Source organism: Periplaneta americana, chromosome 14 (assembly GCF_040183065.1).
Source record: "Periplaneta americana isolate PAMFEO1 chromosome 14, P.americana_PAMFEO1_priV1, whole genome shotgun sequence".
NCBI lineage: Eukaryota > Metazoa > Arthropoda > Insecta > Blattodea > Blattidae > Periplaneta > Periplaneta americana.
In genome coordinates, this window is record NC_091130.1 from 90,669,717 (window position 1) to 90,688,525 (window position 18,809).

The 18,809-nt window shown below is 33.9% G+C and overlaps 1 protein-coding gene across 5 annotated transcripts in view; it reads right to left on the bottom strand.

The window, feature by feature from the left end:
• The window catches only part of dom (domino helicase), a 689,640-nt gene that overhangs the window by 218,859 nt on the left and 451,972 nt on the right, over positions 1-18,809 (bottom strand). For all 5 annotated transcript variants that reach the window (XM_069845730.1, XM_069845733.1, XM_069845731.1 and 2 more), the window contains 3 exons: positions 8,973-9,169; positions 6,626-6,740; positions 4,499-4,618 (listed from right to left, as the gene is read on the bottom strand). In XM_069845730.1, the coding sequence (XP_069701831.1) occupies positions 4,499-4,618; positions 6,626-6,740; positions 8,973-9,169 (432 nt within the window). The remainder of the gene's footprint in view (positions 1-4,498; positions 4,619-6,625; positions 6,741-8,972; positions 9,170-18,809) is intronic.

Sequence of the window (18,809 nt, forward strand, 5' to 3'; positions counted from 1 at the left end):
TGGACCAAAACATAAAACCTGGAAAATTTTATTGATTAATCCCGAGATAATCCTCCCAAGGGCCACATAAATCTATTGTTGTGATGTTCAGATTGGTAATAGGTTATGATTTTTTGGCAAGCCAACTGCACAGGATAAGAATTTCCCATGCATCCACCTGTGTATTGTGTGATGCAAATGAAGAGATAAACATGGAACACATCAGAAGCTGGACAGCACTGTTACAAGAAAATGACACCGTACAAAAATACAGGAGTTCAAGATTGTGAATGACTATTGTTAAGTGGGTAGCCATTGGACCAACAAAAATAACTTTTACTGACAAGGCACCTAGGAAGAAAAAAAAAGATAAGTCATTGCCAAAACTTTAGTAACCTTCTTGTGTAGTTATATGTCGGAAGAAAAGAACTGAAGAAATTGACATTATTATTCAAAATAAAAAAGAACTGTTCTTGGAACACTATCCAGAAACTTCTGTGCTGTAAATTCGAAGACAAAATTACCAATATTTCTAGACGTCTGTTTGCACCAGAGGTTGCAGGAGTAGTGACAGAAAAAGATATATATATACATATATATATATATATATATATATATATATAGGGGTAAAGGTACAATTATTGGCAGGGTTAAGGATGATTTTTTAGTCAATTAAAAATTGAGTAGATATTTTAAGTTCAATCGTAAAAATGAAACTTCTATGGGGCAAAGGGATATTTTTTACATATATTCACATATATCAAGTTACATTTTAAATTTAAATAATAATATTTTTTCATGTTAAAAAATAAGTTCTGAAAAATACAATTCTTGGCAGGGTTGTTACAATATTTGGCAGGTATTGATCAGTTCTTGGCATACTCGTTTTATCAACAGTTTATAACAAAATTGAAATCAACACACGTCCCATTTATTCATTATCACTTTCAGTATTTAAAAACAAGTCTTCACTATTGCTTTCATCAACATTGTAGCACAGATGACAAAGGAAATCATCGCAGTCTGTATTGTCGGGAATATGTTGTTGATGATTTTTAGGTACACATTTCTTGTGGAATAACTTATTGCACAGTGAACATTGCAGGCTTCCATTTTCAGTTTTAATATTACGAACACAAACATAACACATGTCTTGTTTGAAAGATGACATTTCAGTTACATCAGTACCCTTACCCATGTTAGTAATTCGCTCTTTCTTTTTCTTAAGCATCTGTTTTGTATCTAGAGTTTTTCTTCTCTCTTTCTCTTCCTTTGTTCTTTTTTCTCTTGTTCTGCCTGTTTTTTGTGTTCTTTATCTGCCTGAATCTTTTTCCAAATTTTGCTTGTTATCTATCGTTTTATAGTCTCAAATAATTGGCTTAATTATAGAACTAAAACAGTGCTTTGTCTTTTCATTATCTTTGGTTGCACACCTTTACGAAATACTTCGTTCCACATCCTGAAGAGAACATAAAATTCATTATTGTGATCTACTTCAGTCTCACTCTTAATGTCTTTGAACTTTTCTATTAATTCTTCAGCCACCAGTAATTTGAAATGTTCATAATCTAATTTTGGCAATAGTTCACTGTATGACTGAGCTGATGTCCTATTTATTACTTTGCTTCCAAGACATTTTGAGTAATCAATGGAATTAGGATTCCAAGGAAATAGCCAGCATGCTCAGAAACCACTTCGGAGCATTTTAACTGTAACGTACTTCTCTAGGGCTGCTTCTAAGACTGGACAGAAATGTTCCTTTTTCAGGTCTTCATGAGGGTGATCTTTGTGTGCAAATTAAGTACCGGTACTCCTTTCCTCCGGTCTTCTTTTATGGGCCTAAATGCTGCTACGTCGGCTGGTTGAAGAATTTGCGTTGCGTTGGAATACAACGCGATTAATACAATACCAAGTTCTGTGTAGAGTTGAATAATATGGCATAATATGTGGCTTTTATCCCCATTTTCAAATAGAATTACAGGTGTTTAGATGTTTTTCTCTTTTAGAAATGACACAAAAACATTTACAACATACTCATAGAAGACTTCAGTTTTCATCCAGCCTCTATCGCTGTGACTAATTCCCCAGGAATCTGGAACTGAGCACCCAATTTCTGCTGGAATCCTCTTGTACGGAAAAACTACCATCAGTGGTACCACCAAGCCACTAGCTAAAAAGATGAACATTACAGTTATGGAGGTTTTGGCATTTCCTTGATCCACCTCATAAATATGTCTAACTGCTCTTGCGCCTAAAACTTTTCAATTTACAGGATTCAATATGAAACTTGTCTCGTCAGATTGAATATCCTGTCAGGTTGATTAAGAACATCAATGTTCTGTTCTTCCGTTAGACTTCAGATATTTTGACAAACTAGTTTCGAATGTCTTTTTCGCTGACGCAGCTGCTTGCTGAAGTGACAGCTCCACTAGTCCGAGTCGCAGTATCTGGATGTCTTTTCAGAAAAGCCTTATACCAACCTATACCTGGTGTATTGTCTATGAATTGATTTGGCCGGTTGTGGAGAAATTCTTTGACACTTGCAATCACATCTGCCTTACGACGAGGGAATCCTTTTCTACAACTATCAATGATCCATTTTTTGAGAGTGATTTCCTCTTCATCAGTCAAAATTGTGTTGGGGTCAGGGCGACTTTTAACAAAATCTTACTTTAAATGAAACTGAATTCTGCCCAAGGAACATTATGTTTCTTCGCAGCTGCATTTTTTGGAAGTCCACTTTTGATATCATTAATAGCAGCTTCTAAATCCTCAGATGTGTATCTTTACTTTTTTGACGACATTTCTGACACCCTGTGCAGGGGGGGAAAGTTTTCTATAATATCGCAATACTGCCAACAACTATCATACCTTTTCATTTCAAAATTACAGTTTATTGGCACCCCTGCCAAGAACTGTAACTAAGTATCAGAAGTGAGTCGAAAATATACCTAATTGAACTACACTATAAGGCGATTCAAAATCTGTACTTATATCACTAATACACAATAATATAGTTGTTGGCAGGGGGTGCCAATAATTATAATATGTAGAAAAAAATGATACAGATGTTGGCACCCAAATTATTTTAAGTAAAATTAGGTTATGAGGTTGAATGAATTTAATTACATAACCAGCAGAACATACAGATCAAATATAACTGTATTTTAAATATGTAATATACAACATAGACAAGTACTCACAGAATATGTCACTCCTGTGTTCTTATTTTTTTCTTTATAATTCAACACTAGATATGCAGTTCAGAAAATTTACACACAGCATGAAGAATCAAAGAAAAATGGAGAGAAAACATTCACATAATAATGTGATCAACATTATAAGCTATGTTTTTCTCTAAGTAGATTTGTCTGTGGGAAAAAATTAAACTTATTATTATTAACTATGTTCAACACCTGCCAAGAACTGTAGCGCTGTACCGTACACCCTATATATATATATATATATATATATATATATATACACACATACACATACACGAAATATTCCCTGATTAAATAGTAATTCAAAGCTAAAGTCTTCTTTGGTAGTATTTTTTCTTTCTAAGTTTGGAATAGTTTACTCTAAACTTAGGAACTGATTGGGTACAGAAAACATCAAAACTTTTTTTATCTTAATTATGTTCAATTGTGAAATAAATCTCTGTGATTTTTAATTTTTACACTATCAATTTCATTTGCGTACTGGGTGGGAAAGTTACATCATGGCAGAAGAAGAAGAAGAAGAAGAAGAAGAAGAAGAAGAAGAAGAAGTAAATATTTGTAAGATTAAAAAACACAAAGTTCAGAGTCGGACTTGTGACATTCTTTTTTACAGGATGGTAGCTTATGCAAAAAACAATGTACTGTATATGTCATATAAAAAGACAGAGTTGGTAAATTTTGGAAGGTTCATTATTTTTTTACAGGATGGTAGCCTATGCAGAACACAATGTATATGTCACGTAAAAAGTCAGATTTGGTAAATTTTGGACTTGGGATATTTGTCAATTGAGATTTTCAAAGGTGTAAATATAATTTGGATTTTTCCTCTTTTCAAAAGTTTATATATGATTTTAAGAGAATTAAACAAATACAGTATAATGTTAAATACCAAATTACTGTTTAACTACCTATTGTGCATTCTCAATATTGTCAAACTTACCTGACTAAAAAAAAAAAAATAATTGGTCATCAGAAAAAAAAAAGACTAAGAGGGAGGGAACGAACAATAAGAGGGAGCAAGCGAGAAAGACAGAAGAAGACTGTTTATGCACCTCTGTTGAACTTCCCTATGCTATATTATATTTTAATGTACCGAAGTACATAATTATGAAGTTTCCATCCTAGTATGAGCACTGTAAATTATTACTTTGTCTGCACGATTCTAGAATGTTTACCTCTAAAGTAAGTAAACAAGCTGGCTCATGCAAATTTTATTTTGCATCACTGCAAAAGTTATCATAGAAATGTATGATAACTGATCGATGATGCTTGGTGTACGTGTATATTACAATTACCTGAGAATCATCTTTCTGTCGTCGTTTTTCCAGTTCACTGTCTCTTTCAAGTACTTCCGCCATTCTCCTTGAAGCATCATTTTCAGCAATATCAATGTTGAAAAGATCTTGAATTGTTGACTGAAAGTGAATCACATTAAAAATAAGAAATAGCAGGGTTTTTATGCACAACTGGGATGCCAGAGTCAGAAATGAACTGCTTACTTTCTGAATGTGAAAGACTGTAACATTACTGTTCTGTTGATTCTATCTTTATGATTAAAGTTCAATAGCATAACGTAAGTAATGAGGAGGACAGTATGACTTTGAAAACACATTTCAGAAAGTGAGGAGAAGACTCGACAGGTAACACAATGACGACTGCACAAATTCTCTTTGTAGTGAACAGACATCTATATGTAAATATACAGTGCACACATTTTATCTCTTGGATATGGAACAACAAGATTTGATGGTGAAATCATTGCAATAAATGAATGTCGCAGGAATCTTCTATGCCACATCAATAAATTTAGGAATGCAGTTATATTGTCAGACTCCAAAGCAGCTTTTCTATCAATCGTCTCTAAACACACACCTTCATCTCAAACAGCAGAAATAACTAAAATGCTCTCTCAATTATTATCACTCAATAAAAGAATTGTATTCCAATGGATACCATCCCATTGTGGAATCCTGGGAAACGAGAATGCGGATGCTTTAGCAAAGAAGGGCAGCACTGCTACTTACAGGCTGTTACTAAATCTACGTATTACTCTGTGAAGAGATTTATTAAATCTACATACTTAGACTTCAACAAACAAAATTTGATAACTCAATCCCAAGGAAAAAATGGGACTCTCCGCATCAAAATCCACAGTTAATTCCCGATTTACCACGAAAATCGTCTGTAGCTGCATTTAGATTGGCAAGAGGCCATGATTGTTTAGCCAAACACCTGCATAGAATTGGAATATATCAGTCCCCTAATTGCCCATTGTGCAACTCAAACCAAGAAATGGATTCGGAACACCTCAAAATCTGTGCTTCAGTGGCTAGTCATGATAATATCTTTGAAAAATATTGGAGTGCAAGAGGTCAAATGACTTTATTGTCAAACGCCTGGCATTAGAAAACAACAACAACAACATTTTATCTTTCTGCATGAGTGGAAATGGCAGTGCACAGCTCAGCTGTCCACACATGACCCACCGAGTGCTCAGTTATGAATCTAGAACATGTGACATAAACCGTAGAAAGAATACTTCTTTACAAGTTGAAATTGTGAATGTGCTAAAAAATACTTACCTTTTCAAAGACGATGTTGCAAGAGTTCCCCATTTGCTAGAAGGCCAGCACTGAAGCATCTAAACACATTTTGATTCATGATGCCTACGTTTCCTTTTCTTGTGTAATACTGTCCCGTAGTTTTGAATTTATTCACTATTTTATGAACTGTAGTCCTTTCAGGTGGATCAAACCCAGGAAAACGTCCTTGAAATTCTCCACAATACTGAACAAGTGATTTTTTTTTTAAATTAGGGCAAATGAAAATTCTTTGCTCTATATTAAATCTCTGACCATGACTCAAACAACAGATACAAACAGAGAGATGAAACTCAACACTGCACACAAAACAGATGTATTGCTTTGAAACTGAACTCAATAGTGCACACAATACAGACAACAATCTTATCAGTGACCATGCCATGTCCTTGAATAACAGATCGCTACTGGCAACGTTGGTCCTGTACATGAATGTTAAAAGACAAAATGTATGCACTGTATAATATGTATTTTAGTGTTGACAAGAACTCTAACCTATTAGTTTTTTACATATTCAAATATAGTGCTTTTAAGTATAGGCTATTCTGACAGTCCACATCTAATATTGAAGACAAGCTACAAATTATGAAAGGAAAGGGTAAGGAGAGAGTGAAACGAAACGATAAGTACTGAGAACTACTCGCATCAATAAATTTAATGTCAATGTTATTCTACTGGAAAAATGGTAAAAATTTTCCCTTTAGACACCATAAATGCACCTAGAGGACATGGAGTGACAACTCCACGATCTCAGACCTCAACACTTGTGCAAAAGTGTTGTTCTATATTCAGATAGTTGTTAAAATTAAGCAAGATACTTACACCTTTGAAATAAGCTGTTGTGAAGTTTCCTCCTTCAATTGCCAGGTCACCAAGAAGTCTTTTTTGGTTAGCTTTCTTCAGAATATTTTCCTCAACTGTCTTCTCACTAACTAACCTACGAATACAGAAAAATAAAATAAAACTAAGCCACAATCTAACCCATATGGAAAGACATAAAATCACTATAAATTCACATTATTAGAAGTGGTACAAAAATTATTTTAATTCCAATAAGATGTTAAAACACGGTTGTTTTGGATCATTGATTTTACGAAGTTAGATTGAAACGACTGAATAAAGAAAATACGAATTACTGCAAGACAAATTACTGCAAGGCAACTAGCAAAATACGTGTTGCAGTTCGCAAAACTTGAAAATGTAACATCAATTCAAAGTTGTTTTAACCATGAATATATGTTTGGTGATCTCTGAATTACAAGTTGATAAAGTTAACGGTACTGCACATCTGAAAAAACTGGATCTGTTAACATGCCATGCATTAGTAGTCATAGGCATATGCTTGAAACTGAAGCTGCTGTTAGCATTGGTGTGACAGCAAGTCCCAAAAAGAGTCTTAGATGATTGCAGAGATAGCTATACCATACACAACCTGTCAATGCTATCTGAAACTTTATCTCTAATGCATATAATATGTTCAGGCATTACAAATGTGGATCTCCAGAAAGGGTCACATTTGTTTTTCACATCACAGCTGCAACAAGAAAACGACATGGGGATGGTGTTCCAGCAGAATGACACATCACCTCATTGAGGAAAAGAATTTCGTGAATAATATTCGAGATCAACTGGTGAGGTCATGATGGCCAATTACATGGCATCCAAATTCTCCAGACCTAATGCCAGCTGATTTCTTTGTTTGAGGTTTTGTGAAGAAAGATGTCTATGCACAGCAAGCCTAAAATACATGAGCTAAGATTGTCTCAGCTTTGGAAGAAACTGCCCCTGAGATGCTGCATCATAAATAGCAGAAATAAATCTTGTGTACACAATGGTGCCACATTGAGGTCTAACATAGGAAAACCACCCATCCTTCCAGAATGTATTTACAGATCACTGAAAAATAAATATTAACAGCCATCATATTATAGTATTTTTATTTTATGTCTTCCCAAAACCATCCATCCATCCATCCATCCATATATATATATATATATATATATATATATATATATATATATATGTATATATATGTATACATAATTTGAACTAGTAATGGAAATTCCGAGAAAACGGCTGAATGGATTTTAATAAATGACCCCTCATTTTGAAGCTTGGAAACCAAAGTTTTTCAGAAAAATAGTAGTTTTCAGTGAAATGTCAATTTTCCTACATCATTTTCCTATTTTCCAAAATCCATCTGTCGTCAGTTTTGAGAAATAATGGCTTTTCAGAATAAAACAAAACACAAACACACTACAAGAAACAATATTACATGAAGGCTACAACCTGCAGGATTGCTGACATATTTAGAGTTCAGATGGCTCAGATTCTCTGACATAATGCCAATATGTCGATCTTCATTTTTGTAACTTTTTGATAACATATAAAAGCTTCCAAATTTACAGATCTGATTCTCTGGTCTGTGGTTTTCTGAGTACAGCTGTGTATTGGATATTAAGAACTACAAAACTTAAGAATGTTACATGACATTATCACCATTACAAATCAAATATTATTATAGTTAATGCAATTATCTTAGTATTTGTCACTATATGCTATATTGATGACAAGAAAGTGAAACCTTATGGGGTTTTATATAAGCAGACGCAGAGAAAGAATATTTTAAATTAGATCTTCATTTCTATAATTTACTGAGTATCGGCTATATATATATATTTTTTTGTATGTGTGTGTGTGTGTGTGTGTTACTGAAAATTGTAAAACTTACATAAGGTAACAATGTTGTTATTAAAAATGAAATATTTTTATAGTTATTAATCAAGTGGTGTGGGTCTTTTTCATATATTTAATTGCAGTGTGATGTAGATATTTATATGTGTGATTAATTTTCCTAGGTAGTAATTGAGTCATGCTTCCTATTTTAGCTGCGTCTTTAAACTACATCAAAATTAATTTCATACTTACTTTGCAGCATTTGCTGCACAAGCCACTAGTATATAATAGGTATAAACTTCAAAGACATACACAAACGTCATTGTGGAAAAAAAGTATGCATACATTCAGGATATTTCACTTGAAATAAATAAACACAGAATTTCTACGTATTTACGTAACAAGTTAGCCTACATTTGTAATATCTGCATAAACTTTCATCCTCTAGAAAAGAAAGACATCAACCATACAATTAGTCAATATAACAAAATACCTGTATATGTGAACATCTCTAGTTTGCCCTATTCTATGACAACGATCTTGAGCTTGGGCATCCATCGTTGGATTCCAATCACTGTCGTAGAATATAACAGTGTCTGCACCAGTGAGATTCACACCAATTCCACCAGAACGAGTTGATAAGATAAAGCAAAATATTCGGTGGTCTCCATTAAAACGTTCCATTAAGAGCTGAAGAAGAAACAATGCAAAAATTGATATATTTTGATGTAATTCTGAATAGTATTCTCTATTAATGATAAAAGAAGAAACTCAATTTACTTTCTGAACGATTTGATAAATGAAATCACAAGGAGTAGTGTTTGCAGCATTAACAGAAGGTTCACAGAGTTCTAGTAAGTCTGTCATATCCGAGGGACAAAGGAAGTCTTTACACGAGTCTACAATATAATATTTTAAGAGCCTCTGTATGTCAACATATCTAGTGTTATCACACAAGTTCTGTCACAACATTAAAGAGAATGGGAGAATAAAAAAACTGCAATATAAAAAAAATATCTCTATTAACTACCTATAATATTAAGTATACACTGAACACACAAATATTCAAAATGATCTGTTTGATTTTCACACAAGCTCTTAACAGCATGGCCAATAAATTGTCAATGGATGCACAATATAATACTTGGAAGTAAATTGTTTACTACTTGCTTCACAGCACGTTTTATGCTCTCCAAATCTGTGTCATGAAGAACAGGCTTCACTCTCCAAAATGTCCCTTAGTTTGTAATCCAGCATAATGAGATCTGGATATGAATGGCCAATATTTGTGCACATTGTCCTTACGCAACTCTTCCATATGTCCAGCCGTGAATTGGTGCAGAGTCTTGTTGGAAGACCCAATGTTAATTCTCGAACATGGCCTAATTGATGGGCTTCACAAACTTCTCTAAAAGAATAATTCCGCACCATTTTATTCACAAAAATCCACCTGTTATACCCAGAAACAACACTCCCAACCAAATTATCACATATGATGGATGATGATCTCGTTGAACACAAGGAGCAATCCCATGAGCTTCCCAGCTGCTGCGGGCATAGTACATTCTGTAGTTTTGTTTGTTGAACTTCTCATCAATAATGAACATTTTCTCGTTCGTGAAGATAATATTTTTGTGTCCGTTTCTGGTATGCCCGCAGAGGTTCTTTACTCTTTCCAATATAATTTTCTTAAACAAGGTGCGAACAGATGACAATAGGCTTGCAGTTAAGATCTTCAAAGACAATCTTAGATACACTGATTTTGAAAATCTTCATTAGAAGTGGCATCAGTTTTTATTTTCAGACAGGGTTTTTCGAATTCATTCTCAAATACCTGTGGCATTGCATTTGTGGTATCACCTGCTCTTTTACTGCTCCTGAGAACTTCATGCCAGAAAATATGTAGGAAAAGACACGTTATTGTGCTCATGATTTAAATTTTAGGCTCGGAAATTATGAAGAATTCCATCTTTATAAGGAATCTACGGAATGACGAACATTTCTGGAGATATTTCCACAACTCTGTTGAAAAATCCCGATTATTGTATTTTTTGAGAGACTGTTCCCACAAAGATTGTCTTTCTTAAACTGCTGAAATTAACGTCTCAATGTCCACATTAATTTTTTGTATAAAAAAATAAATAATAACATGAAACTGAATGCACATGAGAAAACACCAAATAATGACACACATCTCGTAATTGTTCAATAGATCGTCATGCACTGAAAGATAATCAGCTGCCGAAAATGCCTTGATTCAATTCATTTGGTTCAGACACACTCAGCCTGGTCAGGACTGTTTCTCAGTGCAGGATAAAGGTGAACTGCACTGTCAACATCAACCCGTACCCAGATCCCCCTATAAATGATGACGCGAAACTAGTCGCAGCACCCCTGGCACTCTGAGGAGATCATTATGTCCTAGAGTGCCTCGTCACTGATGATGTCTACTGCAGCTGTAGACGAAACATCTGGTCGTAACATTGCCAGTAGACCACGACCTATTAGTCCGGATAATTCTGACCTTATTAATGGCAAGTTTCTACACATTGGATAACCTTTTATCCTCTTGATAAATATAAACATTACTGTAAAAGTGTTACTACAAACTCGAGATATTTTTATCCTGTGGTAAATCATTGAATTAATTAACTATAGCTTTATCCAAAGACAAATATTCAACATGGCGGACATAAAACAGCTTATAGCCAAAGTCCCATGCTGATTTTGCTTTTGTTTTCTTGTATTTTCTTTATCTTATATGTTTGACTGAACAGAAAAAAATTTACGAATATAATAAGTGACTAGTTCTTCTTATGATGATGATGATGGCGACAGTGATGAATAAGGACAGAAAGTTTAGTAAGTAACGAAAACAATCAGACTGAAACACAAAGTATAGATGTCAAGTGTTGTGCATGCCTGAGCAGGACATGCCACTCCATAACAAACTCGCTGTGTGTGTATATGTACTGTATATTGTACAGTATAACAGTGAAATAGTCAGTGGTTAAACTGTATCACGCTAGATGCAGGTGAAATAAATCCCTTAACCTCAGAAGAACTAGAGGAGGTTAATTATTGTAAAATTACAAAGTTATCTGATCATTCCTCATTTCTGTTCTGGCCTGCAGGTGTTAAGAAACAAAATGTTTTGCTACTGGTTACTGATGGTGCTGCTTACAATAAGAAAACTGCCAAAGAAATACAAAAATCTTATCCAAAGTTAATACAGTGAAACCTCTCCTTACGGACACCCCTAAGATACGGACACTCCTCATATACGGACAGATTTTTATGTCCCAACTGAAATAATATAGAAATAATGATAATTTTAACTCTTGTTTACGGACACTCTCAGACACGGACGCAGACAGCTGTTTCACAGTCCTAAAGCTTGCTTTACCTTCTGACTGCGGACAGAACTTGAATTTCAAGACGTAATGTGTTAAAAAAATTGAAAATTTAGTTTTGAGAACTGTACAGAAATTCCGTAACATGAAAGAAGACAATAAATAAGGGTTTCCTAGGCTACCAATTCTTGTCATCTGGAAGGGGGTGGATAAACAAAGTTATAAAATTTAACCTGTATGATGGATCCAGGTTTCCGCGATCGTGAAATTGTATTCGATACATGATAGGGTTAGTAGGATTATTCTCTTCCCTTCAATCAGCTCTTCGGTTTCGAGAGACATGAGCATGACACCTGAACATAAAGGTTCAGTTGAAAAGTATAAATTATAGTACTGCATAACTGTAAACCTAGAATAAAATTGCATGACACAGTACTGTATTTTCCTTTTTTGGTCTTATCTACTATAGTTCAAAGTTGCAAAGAATTTACTGTAGTACAGTATACTGTATTTAGAATTAAACTACAGTAATACATTTCATTTAAAGCGTGAAGGGATACATAATGCATATTATAAATTTACTGTTAGATTGGGGAGCCTCCCTCCCAATAAAGGACACCTCCCAGAAGTGGACAGATTGTTACGTCCCTTCGATGTCCGTAAATGAGAGTTTTCACTGTATATCTAATCTGCATGGCCTACTGTCTTTACAGAGTTGCAGAAGAAATTAGAGCCTGCTTCAGTGACGTCGATAATTCTATTGCCAATGTAAAGAAGATATTTCTGTAGGCACTTTTTAGAATCAAGAAAGTAAGGAAATGGCATCTGAAATTTCTTTGTCACCACGTCCAATTATAACTTGGTGAGGGATATGGTTAGACACAGCCTTATATTATGTTCAAAATTATGACGTAGTTGTTCACATAATCAACGCCTTCGAGGAGGAGCATAATTCTTTTATAAAGGTAGGAAGAGATTTTGTTTCACATTAACTTTTAAAACATTTTTTTATATATTTCGTGAAATTTCAGTTCTGAAGTAAGTACAATATGGTATTTATAATCATCGAAATTAAATTGCCAGATGCTCTTCAGTTAATAAAACAAGTGTCACTATTACTGAATCAAGCACAAGAGGGACAAGTTACAGAAAGGGTAGAAAATAAAATGACAATCAATCAATCTTCTTAATGTAACCAGCTGTTTGCTGAAAGTCCACTATTATTCACTGTAGTCTTTTCAGTTCTTGTTTTTCATGAGAAATGAGGGGTATTTTGATCGGTGTTCATCATAGATGCCTGTTGTTAGTAGCCAGAGTTGAGGTGTAGTCAATATATACTGCAGAGCAAAATAAAAAAGTGTTCTACAGAACCCTGGGTATGAAGAAATATGTACAATAAGAGATGCACTATTCACTTAAGAAGGCATAAACAATGCCGATATCATGTGTTTTCAATTTGCACCCACTACATCATGTGATGTACAATGAAGTATAAAAATTATCTATGCTCAAATCCCATCCGATTTACCTTCCATACATTCAGAAATTGCATTGCCTTAAAATATAACACTTGCATCCACAAAGTACAAGATAAGCCAATGTAAAACAGCGTATAAGTTACACTGTATATTTCATTCATAATGTTCTGCCCACGAACAGGTCTTTCACTGCAAACCCAACACTCTCCAGTCTTTCCTATTTTCTGCCTTCCTCTTAGTCTCCACATATATCTTAATGTCGTCTATTATTTGATATCTTCTTCTGCCCCGAACTCTTCTCCCGTTCACCAATTTTCCAATGCATCCTTCAGTAGGCAGTTTCTTCTCAACCAGTGACCCAGGCAAATTTTTGTTTCTCTTCCTGATCAATTTCAGCAATATTCTTTCTTCATCCACTCTTTCCAACACAGCTTCACTTCTTATTCTGTCTGTCCATTTCACATGCTCCATTCTTCTCCATATCCACATTTCAAGTGCTTCTAGTCACTTTTCTTCACTTAGTTGTACTGTCCGTGTTTCTGCCCCATACAATGCTACACTCCACACAAAGCATTTCCTTAGTTCTTTTTGCAGAGATCTGCAGAAGATGCTCTTTTTTCTATTACAAGCTTCCTTGGCCATTGCTATCCTCCCTTTAACTTCCTGGCAGCAGCTCATGTTACTGCTTATAAAACATCCCACGTATTTGAAGCTGTCCATTTGTTCTACTGCCTCATTTAGAATTCGCACATTTACCTTCTTTATTTTTTCTTCCTATCACCATGGTCTTCGTCTTATTTGCATTTATCTTCATCCCATAATGCTCACAGTTGTCATTTAGCTCCAGTAGCATATCCTTTAGTATCATCTCCTCTTCTGCTAACAATGTCATAGTTTTGGGAATTAATGAAAAGATTATATCTTTTTTTATGAAGTTTTAAAAGGTGTTCCTTACTTTTGGTTTACAAGACCAATATTTCTGTTAAATTATTAAAACTAATGATAAATTTTTTTTGTTGATTCAACCGAATAATATAAAACTGATTCATAGAGGTATTGTATTATATTTATTAACATTCCATGGTATTCATACATGCTTACAGCTAGAATATGGAACAAGTCAAAAAATTTAATATTATTATAAAATCTTAATTTATAGTCACAGTCTAGATGAAATATATACAGACGAGATTTACAATATAGTCTACTAGTACAACACAAAGATTTGGTATCAATTTCATGAAGCGTTATTGAATGTCATGAATTCACCTACAGAATAGAAGGCGTGAGAAATTAGGTACTTCTTTAATTTGGCCCTAAATAATTTTATGTTTTGAGTTTCATTTTTTATATCGATAGGGAGGCTATTAAAAATTTTTACTGCCATATAACACACTCCTTTTTGATAGCACGATAGACTTGCCGATGGAGTATGAAAGTCATTTTTTGAGGTGTATTTATGCTATGAACTGTTGAATTAGTTACAAAGTTTTCACGATTACATATGAGGAAGATTATTAATGAAAAGATATACTGACAAGCCATGGGCATTATTTGTAGTTTTTTTAAAATAGTCCTACACGATTCCCTAGATTTGGCACCTGCTATTATTCTAATTACTCTTTTTTGTAATAGAAATATATTGTTACTATCTGTGGAATTTCCCCAGAATATTATTCCAAAACTCATTACCGAGAGGAAGTATGCAAAGTATATTGTTTTTAAGGCATTGATATTTACTATCTTTTGCATAGATCTAATAGCAAAACAAGCTGAATTTAGTTTGGGGGTAATTTCTTTAATATGATTTTTCCAATTTAACACATTATCGATTTTTAAGCCAAGAAATTTGGTTGTTGTTGTTTCTAATAGGGATCTATTATTAATCATTGCACTAGAAATTTGCGACGTTGAATTTGGACTGGATTTAAATTGAATTATGTTAGTTTTGTTAAAATTTAATACTAATTTATTGACTGAGAACCAGTCACATATTTTGAAGAGAATTTCCTCTGTTGAAGATTGGAATGTGTTGGAGTTATTGGCTGTAATTACTACACTTGTGTCATCTGCAAATAATATGTTGTGTCATCTGCAAATAATATGGGATGACCTACATCTTTTATTAGGAGGGCAAGGATGCAGATTTCCTAGTTGTATTGATTTCAACTTTCTGTTTCCTATCTATGAGATATGAGTGAAACCATTGGTGTGCAACACCTTTAATTCCATAATAATCTAATTTATCTAGCAGGATTTTATTATTTATACAGTCAAATGCTTTGGATAAATCACAGAAAATCCCTCCAACTTGTAATTTTTTATTAAATGCCTCCAGCAAATGCTATCATCAGCAAATCTTACGCACTTTATTATTTTTCCTTCTACTACCACTTCTCCCATGTTCTGAAAACAGTTCTTCACTAAATCCTCCAAGTATATGTGGAACAGGGTAGATAATAAAGGCATCCTTGATGTATTCCTCTCCCTATTTTACTTCCTTCAGAGATTTCTTCTCCTATCCTGACTTTGACTCATTTTATACAAAGGTTACTGAACAGCTTCCTCTTTTTCCAATGCACACCAATTTTCTTTAGGATTCCCATCAGTTTATTTCATTCAATCCACTCTGTTGAACGCCTTTTCTAGGTCTACAAATACTATATACATTTCTTTATTCTTCTCTAGCCATCTTTCGCTGATTGTTTGTAGCAGTCCAACTGAATCTATATGTACAATAAAATCCCTAGTATCCAGCACCCAAATATTCGGCAATACCAAAACAACGGCACTTTTGGCTAGGCCAAAAAAAAAAAAGTCATTCATGCAAAAGGGAAGAGTTGGACGAAAATGTGAGTGGTTTTCGTGGATCGCACATGCTGCATATTGTGTTTACTCTTTACGTTGTTCATGCATGAAAACAAAAGACAGAAAACCCTCTTATGTCTCTGAGTAGATTGGGTAACATTGGTAAGCTGTCACTTGGAGCTTGCAAACAATGCACAGAGACAATATCTTTAAATTTACCACTTGAACTTGCCCATTTCGAAGGAGTGTTGGATGAGTCTAAATTCTCTAATATGTTCTAGTGTGTAGAAGTTTAATTCGAGTAATAGTATATATAAACAAGCAGACATCAGAGATATGTTAAATAGGTTCAAACCATCAAGCGCTACCGGTACATCATCGTCTTCATAGCTGCGACGTTGGCTACACTGCTCTTCATGTCACATGACCGCAATTTAAAATTGTCATAAGGTTACGAAAACTTTTAGTATTTTTGACGCTATTATGTATTACTGTAATTATGAACTGATGAATGTATATTACTGTATTCAGTACTAAAAATAAACATTGTAAATGTATATTACTGTATTCATTACTAACATTGTACATATTTATACAGTATGTCTTGACATAACCTATAAACATATTTTCCAATAATCTGGCAAAATCACTTATGCATCACTGGCTTTGTCCCACAGTTGCCAGATACAAGGAATTATACTGTATATATAAATTGAAAATTAAACACTTATGCACAATGAGTTAACATAATCATATATTTCATATGTATTATCTTCCAGTGTGCTCTTCAGTCAGGTTTAATTGCTTCTGAAGCAGTCTGTTAACTGTCAATATCTGATAAAACTGCAAGGCTAACAACTCTTCACAGTTTCATATAGTTCAAATCACTTTACATGATGTACTTACTAAATTCCCTCTCCTTAAGTGATGAAGTTACGTATATAAATAGTTGTAGGAATTTTGAGTCTAAGAATATTTCGAGAAAAGTAAGGAATATAATTATTTCATTTTATCACTTTCTTATAAGTTTCTGGTTAGTTATGTAGTCCTAATATACTTCTCATATATTTTTTCAGACATTAGGCCCTCGAATCAAATTCCAGAAGGGAAAATTTGTCTGGGTACAGTTTGTCAGAAACCACAATCTTTAATCTTTTAGACATAACTGAACCTAATATTGTCCAAAAGCGAAGAAAGTTCACTTCAATTTTCCCCATCAATCAAGTCCTGACAACTTTTAAGATTTTATGCCACAGGAAGCTTTCAAATATTAACTGGATATTATTTACAAATTCACAAAATAACAGTATGCAGAATCATAAAAAGAATTGAATTGCTAGTATGACCAATGAACATGTTACAATGTCCACAGAAGATGAAGTTAAGACTACTGTTAATGAATTTAATTACCTATCTGGCTCCCGAAAAATCATAGACTGTACTGATTATACTCACATTAGGATACAGTCAAATGACTTTGAAAACAGACATAATTAGGCAAATATAAAAACAAAGAACCGAACTGAATTTGATAAAATAATACTGTATGTGACTTATAATTTGGATATTAATCATCATCATCATCATCATCATCATCATGATGTCAAGTACTAGTCCCAAAAGAACTGTTACGGCCTGTAAAAGCGATTTTCTTGCCATCTTTTCATAGGTCAACCAAGTGACCATTTCCCATTTGGACGATACTTCATTATTGCCTTAGGGATCCTGGATGAAACCATTCTTGAGACGTGTTCCTTCCAGTTTAACTGATAATTTGGAGATATAGTCCAGTATTGATGACACATTAAGTTCTTGAAGGATATCTTCATTTTTCATCCCATTTAGTGTAGCCAGCTGTTCAGCACATGAATCTCATCTCGCAAGCTGTTAGTCTGCTTTCATCTTTTGTCCTTGTAGTCCACGCTTCACTCCCATAACATAAGACTGGTCGAGCTATTATTTGATAAAGACGAGTATGAGTTGATTTTTGTACTAATGATGCCCATTGATTTGTTGAATTTTACAATTTTTTCTGAATATTTATCTTTAGGACTCATACTCATGTATGTTGTGGCTTTCATGTAACTGTTTTCTTAACGGGCACCAGTTTTACAATGTAGCAGTTACATTACCCGACGTAAACCCCCATTATGCAAGGGGGACCGATCCAGCAGAAATGAATGAAGACCACTTGAAGACCTGTGAAGCATTAAGATCAGAAGAAACTACAGTTCAAAAGTATTGGAAAGCACGACTGCTAATGGCTTCATTGCCAAATGCAAGGCACTAGACAACAACAACAATTTTTTCTGATAATCCAAATTTTCAACAAAAGAAAGTTTATATCCTAAATAATTAAACTCATTAACTGTTTCCAAAAATTTTGTTATTTAATCAAATTTTGTTTGGTATTGGGTATTTACTACAAAAGGCCATTATTTTTGTTTTGTTAATGGATATTTCCATTGAATATTTTTGAACTATTAAATTTAAATTATGTACTGACCATTGCAAATCATCTTCTGATGTTGCTAGTAAAACAAGATTTGCAAACGTTATTAATCTAATTTTAAATTTCTGTTAATAGTGATATGAGCCATTCAGAGCAAAACTGGTGTAAGTCAAAAATGAGTAATGAGGGTTAAAGTAAACATTCTGTAAAATACAGTGCAAAGTTGCAATTAATATTCA